This window comes from Suncus etruscus, chromosome 18 (genome assembly GCF_024139225.1).
Source record: "Suncus etruscus isolate mSunEtr1 chromosome 18, mSunEtr1.pri.cur, whole genome shotgun sequence".
NCBI lineage: Eukaryota > Metazoa > Chordata > Mammalia > Eulipotyphla > Soricidae > Suncus > Suncus etruscus.
Window position 1 is genome coordinate 34,886,146 of NC_064865.1, and position 6,672 is coordinate 34,892,817.

Sequence of the window (6,672 nt, forward strand, 5' to 3'; positions counted from 1 at the left end):
TTCTGAGCACATAGCCAGGAGTAACCCCTGAGCATTACCGGGTGTGGCCCAAAAACCAAAAAAAAAAAAAAAAATTATTAATATGGTAAAGTTCATGTTATGTGCTGGAGAGTAGCACAGCGGTAGGGCGTTTGCCTTACATGCTTAGTCCAGGATGAACAGTGGTTTGAATCCTGGCATCCCAAATAGTCCCCTGAGCCTGCCAGGGGCGACTTCTGAGTGCAGAGCCAGGAGAAACCTCTGAGCACCACCGGGTGTGACCCAACCCCCCAAATTTCATGTTATATGTATTTTACATCAATGAAAAATAATTTTTATGTTTTTTGGGGGGGCTTGTAGTTTTAGTTTAAGGTCCTCACGTGGTATGCATGTCAGATCCAGATTACTCCCTTAGAGCTCAGGGGACCATGTGTTGCCAGGGGTCAAACATAGACCTCTAGTAGTGGTCCTCAAACTTCTTAAACAGGGGACCAGTTCAATATCCCTTAGACCGTTGGAGGGCTGGACTATAGTTAAAAAATAAAACAACTGGGCCCGGCAAGATAGCAACCGGCGTTTGCCTTACAAGCAGCCGATCCAGGACCAAAGGTGGTTGGTTCGAATCCCAGTGTCCCATGTGGTCCCCCATGCCTGCCAGGAGCTATTTCTGAGCAGACAGCCAGGAGTAACCCCTGAGCAATGCTGGGTGTGGCCCAAAAACCAAAATAAAATAAAAAAAATAAAACTATGAACAAATTCCTATGCACACTGCATATATCTTATTTTGAAGTGAAGAAACAAAACGGAACAAATACAATATGTGGCCCATGGGCCGTAGTTTGAGGACCACTGCATCTAGGGACTGGAGGGACAGTAAAGTGGATAGGGTGGGTGTTTGCCTTATGCAAACAGACCCAGGTTTGATTCCTGGCATCCCATATGGTACACTGAGCCTACCAGGAGCAATTCCTGAGAGCAGAACCAAAACTAAGTCCTAAGCACTTCTTGGTGTGACCCCTGACCTGAAACAAACAGGCCAAAGGCCTAGGCACATGTAAACCATGCACTTAACCTACTGAACTATTCCTGTGATCCCTAAAAAAATGCAAAAAATACTCACATGACTTTTTTTTTTTGGGGGGGGGGTTTTGGGCTACACCCGGCAGTGCTCAGGGGTTATTCCTGGCTGGCTGCTCAGAAATAGCTCCTGGCAGGCATGGGGGACCATATGGGACACCGGGATTCGAACCAACCACCTTTGGTCCTGGATTGGCTGCTTGCAAAGCAAACGCCGCTGTGCTCTCTCTCCGGGCCCTCACATGACTTTTTTATGCTTTTTCTATAGGCCCCGGAAAAACATGTCAGCAACAAAGGGAATGGCTATTGGCATTGATCTAGGCACCACCTATTCCTGTGTGGGGATATTCCAGCATGGCAAAGTGGAAATTATCGCCAATGACCAGGGCAACCGCACCACCCCCAGCTATGTGGCTTTCACAGACACCGAGAGGCTCATTGGTGATGCTGCCAAGAACCAGGTAGCCATGAATCCCCAGAATACTGTCTTTGATGCTAAACGTCTGATCGGCAGGAAATTTAATGATCCTGTAGTGCAGTCAGATATGAAACTTTGGCCTTTTCAAGTAATCAATGAAGGAGGCAAGCCCAAAGTAATGGTATCCTACAAAGGGGAGAAAAAAGCTTTCTACCCAGAGGAAATCTCTTCTATGGTACTGACTAAGATGAAAGAGACTGCTGAAGCTTTTTTAGGCCACTCTGTCACTAATGCTGTAATCACTGTGCCAGCCTATTTCAATGACTCTCAACGTCAGGCCACAAAGGATGCAGGTGTGATTGCAGGTCTCAATGTGCTAAGAATTATCAATGAACCCACTGCTGCTGCCATTGCTTATGGTTTAGATAAATCAAGTAAGGGAGAGCGGCATGTCCTGATATTTGATCTGGGTGGAGGTACTTTTGATGTGTCCATCTTGACCATAGATGATGGGATATTTGAAGTAAAGGCCACGGCTGGGGACACGCACTTGGGTGGGGAAGATTTTGACAACAGGCTGGTGAGCCACTTCGTGGAGGAGTTCAAGAGGAAGCACAAGAAGGACATCAGCCAGAACAAGCGAGCAGTGAGGCGGCTGCGCACAGCCTGCGAGAGGGCCAAGAGGACCCTGTCATCCAGCACCCAGGCCAACCTTGAGATAGACTCCCTCTATGATGGTATCGATTTCTACACATCTATCACCAGAGCTCGGTTTGAAGAGCTGTGTGCAGACCTGTTCCGGGGCACCCTGGAGCCAGTGGAGAAGGCTCTCCGGGATGCCAAAATGGATAAGAGTAAAATCCATGACATTGTTTTAGTAGGGGGCTCCACACGGATCCCCAAGGTTCAGAAGCTATTGCAGGACTACTTTAATGGCCGTGATCTCAACAAGAGCATCAACCCTGACGAGGCTGTGGCCTACGGTGCAGCGGTGCAGGCAGCCATCCTGATGGGAGACAAGTCTGAAAAGGTTCAGGACCTGCTTTTGTTGGATGTAGCTCCCTTGTCACTAGGTTTGGAGACAGCAGGGGGCGTGATGACTGTCCTGATCAAGCGCAACTCCACCATCCCTACCAAGCAGACTCAGGTCTTCACCACCTACTCAGACAACCAGCCAGGGGTACTGATCCAAGTGTATGAGGGTGAGAGGGCCATGACGAAAGACAATAACCTGTTGGGGCGCTTTGACCTAACTGGAATTCCTCCTGCACCCCGAGGAGTGCCCCAGATCGAGGTGACCTTTGATATTGATGCCAATGGCATTCTCAATGTGACAGCTATGGACAAGAGCACCGGCAAGGCCAACAAGATCACCATCACCAATGACAAAGGCCGCCTGAGCAAGGAAGAGATCGAACGCATGGTGCAGGATGCCGAGAAATACAAAGCTGAGGATGAACACCAGAGAGATAAAATTACTGCAAAAAATGCCCTGGAATCCTACGCTTTTAACATGAAGAGCGCTGTGAGTGATGAAGGCTTGAAGGGCAAAATTAGTGAGACTGACATGAAGAAAATACTTGAAAAATGCAGTGAGATCCTTTCATGGTTGGAGGCAAATCAACTGGCTGATAAAGAGGAGTTTGATCATAAGAGAAAGGAATTGGAGAAGGTGTGTAATCCAGTCATCACAAAACTCTACCAAGGAGGATGCACTGCTTCTTCCTGTGGAACAGGCTATATGCCTGGAAGGGCTGCTACAGGACCCACCATTGAAGAAGTTGATTAATCTTAGATAGAGCTGGAGAAGGGACCTTAGAGGAACATCTAAAATAAATCTTGTTCCTCTCATGTTCAAACATTACTTCTTGAATTGACTGGAGCTTTATTCTTGAATTGACCGAACCTAAATTATAATTTCTTTGGGATTTTGGAGGAGTCTATATACCATCTTTGCACACACTCCAGTGTCCTCTTTCTGACTGGAATGAGACTTCTAGGAAATGTAGGCTCTTTGAACCACGTGATACATTTGAATGTCTGCTATTTATTTCCACCCTTCTCAGCTTTCTTCCAGCCTTATGGAAGGTTGTTACTCAGTAAATTTGTTCCTGAAGCAAATTACTTGCGGTTCCTCAGACTATGAGTATAGCTTGAAATGTAGATTTCGGGGCCGGAGAGATAGCATGGAGGTAAGGCGTTTGCCTTTCATGCAGAAGGTCATTGGTTTGAATCCTGGCATCCCATATGTCCTCCATGCCTGCCAGGAGCAATTTCTGAGCATAGAGCCAGGAGTAACCCCTAAGCACTGCCAGGTATAACCCCCCCCCAAAAAAAAAATTAAAAAAAAAGTAGATTTCATAGGTGACAGTATGTGGTCTCATTATGAACTGTGAATGATAAAGCTTGTAAAGGCAAAAGTAACAATTTCTATAGGTTAATGGTTTCAAACAGGAAAGATTTTTTCTGGGGAAGAGGGCACACCCGGCAGTGCTCAAGGATTACTCCTGGCTCTGTGTTCAGAAATAGCTCCTGGTAGGCTCAAGGGACCATATGGGATACAGGGATCGAACCCGGGTTGGTCCCGGATCAGTAGTGTACAAGGCAAATGCCCTACCACTGTACTATCACTCTGTCACTCCGGCCCTTTTTTTTTTTTTTTAATTTAGTTCACAAACACGTTCTTAAGAGATCACTCCTGGTGGGGCTGGGGAACCACATGGGTTACAGGGATAGAACCCAGGTTGGCCATGTACAAGGTAAACATCATATCCACTGTACATCTCTTTGGTCCCCAGGAAAATACTTTTGATCATCTTTAGCCCAAGTAGAATAGTTGCCAACTGTGTAATTAGAGTTTAGTTAGACTATAGTTATTGCCAGAGAACATGCTTTTGCATGTAGGAGGCTGAGATTAGATACTTGACACCATATGGTCCCATTTGGGACCACCAAACACAGAACTAGGAGAAGCCCTTCAGCACCACTAGGAAGTGACCCTCAAACAAAAAGACATGAAGAAAACTATAGTGGGGCTGGTGCAATAGCACAGTAAAAGGGCGTTTGCTTTGTATGTGGCCAACCCCAGACGGACTTCATTTCGATTTTTGGCATCCCATATGGTCCCCTGAGTCTGCCAAGAGTGACTTCTGAGCATAGAGTAAGGAGTAATCCCTGAGCACCACCGGATGTGAGCCAAAAACAAAAGGCAAACAAAAAAGAAAACTATAGTGATAGATGGGGCTTGAGTGATAAAAAGTGGGTAAGTGGGCCCGGAGAGATAGCACAGCGGTGTTTGCCTTGCAAGCAGCCAATGCAGAACCAAAGGTGGTTGGTTCGAATCCCGGTGTCCCATATGGTCCCCCGTGCCTGCCAAGAGCTATTTCTGAGCAGACAGCCAGGAGTAACCCCTGAGCACCGCCGGGTGTGACCCAAAAACCAAAAAAAAAAAAAAAAAAAAAAAAAAAAAGGGTAAGTGCATGCAGCTGATCTAGGTACGATCCCTGGCATCCCGTATAGGTCCCCTGAGTCTACCAGGAGTAATTCCTGAGTGTAGAGCCAAGAATATCCCAGGAGCACCACTGAACATGCCTCCTGAAAAAACAAACAAAAAATCCCCCAAAACTAAAAAAACAAAACTCTAGTGATAGACTTTAGATACTTATGGTTCAATTGGGTGAGAATGGGGAAAATTTCAGTTTAATGGTGGTGTCTAAGAGATCCAACATGTGTGTGCACAATTCAATATTATATCTTTTATAAACAGAAAACATTTCCACAACAAATATCTGAAAATGGGTATTTATGCAAATGAGATATATAGGATTTGATGTGAAACAATTTTTTTTCTTTAGTTTGAGGAGACACATCTGAGGGTGCTTGGGAGTTGATTACTCCTAGTTCAGTGCTTGTGGTAGCTCTTGGAGGTTCTCAGGAAACCATGTGGTGCTGAGGATCAAACCTGGGCCTCTTGCATGCAAAGCATGTATTCTAGTCCATTGAGCTGTCTCACACCCAGTGTGGTATTACTAAAATTTTCACCTATCTCATATAGGTCATATATGTCCCATTTATAAAAACCTTGTGTCATGGGTGTGGATCAGGGATATAGTACTTGTACATGTGAAGCAGCTCTCGGTTTGATTCCCAGGATAGCTTTTTCTCAAGTGCTAAGTGTGCCCCAGCACCATAAGAATAAAATACCCGGAGGACATCAATGCATTTGTCTCCCTTTCTTTCTTTTTTCTTTTCTTTTTTTTTTTTTGGTTTTTGGGCCACACCCAGCATTGCTCAGGGGTTACTCCTGGCTGTCTGCTCAGAAATAGCTCCTGGCAGGCACAGGGGACCATATGGGACACCAGGATTCGAACCAACCACCTTTGGTCCTGGATCGGCTGCTTGCAAAGCAAACGCCACTGTGCTATCTCTCCGGGCCCATTTGTCTCTCTTTCTGTTTAAGAGGGGGCAGTAGTTAGGAAATGGAATATTCATGGGGCCGGGCGGTGGCGCTGGAGGTAAGGTGCCTGCCTTGCCTGTGCTAGCCTAGGACGGACCGCGGTTCGATCCCCCGGCGTCCCATATGGTCCCCCGGAGTCCCATATGGTCCCCCAAGAAGCCAGGAGCAACTTCTGAGCGCATAGCCAGGAGTAACCCCTGAGCGTCACAGGGTGTGGCCCAAAAACCAAAAAAAAAAAAAGGAAATGGAATATTCAGTGAAATTGAGAATGGGTAATTTTTCTTTTTCTTTTTTTTTGGGGGGTCACACCCAGCAGTGCTCAGGGGTTACTCCTGGCAGGCTTGGGAGACCATATAGGATGCCAGGATTCGAACCACCATCCTTCTGCATGCAAGGCAAATGCCCTACCTCTATGCTATCTTTCCAGCCCCTCTTTTTATTCTTTTCTTCTTTTTTTTTATTTATTTTTTTTTTGTTTGTTTTTGGGCCACACCCATTTGACGCTCAGGGGTTACTCCTGGCTATGAGCTCAGAAATCGCCCCTGGCTTGGGGAGACCATATGGGACGCCGGGGGATCGAACCGAGGTCCGTCCTAAGCTAGCGCTTGTAAGGCTTACCTTACCTCTAGCGCCACCTTCCCGGCCCCTTTTTTTTTATTTTTTATTTTTTATTTTTTTAATCTTTTTTTTTTTTTTTTTTTTTTTGGTTTTTGGGCCACACCCGGCGTTGCTCAGGGGTTAC

At 46.2% G+C, this 6,672-nt stretch overlaps 1 protein-coding gene across 1 annotated transcript; it reads left to right on the plus strand.

The window, feature by feature from the left end:
- Positions 1-1,337: 1,337 nt before the first annotated feature.
- On the plus strand, positions 1,338-3,263 carry LOC125996185 (heat shock 70 kDa protein 1-like). Its single transcript, XM_049765131.1, has one exon. It carries the CDS (start codon positions 1,338-1,340, stop codon positions 3,261-3,263), a length of 1,926 nt encoding a protein of 641 aa, XP_049621088.1.
- The last annotated feature ends 3,409 nt before the right edge of the window (positions 3,264-6,672 follow it).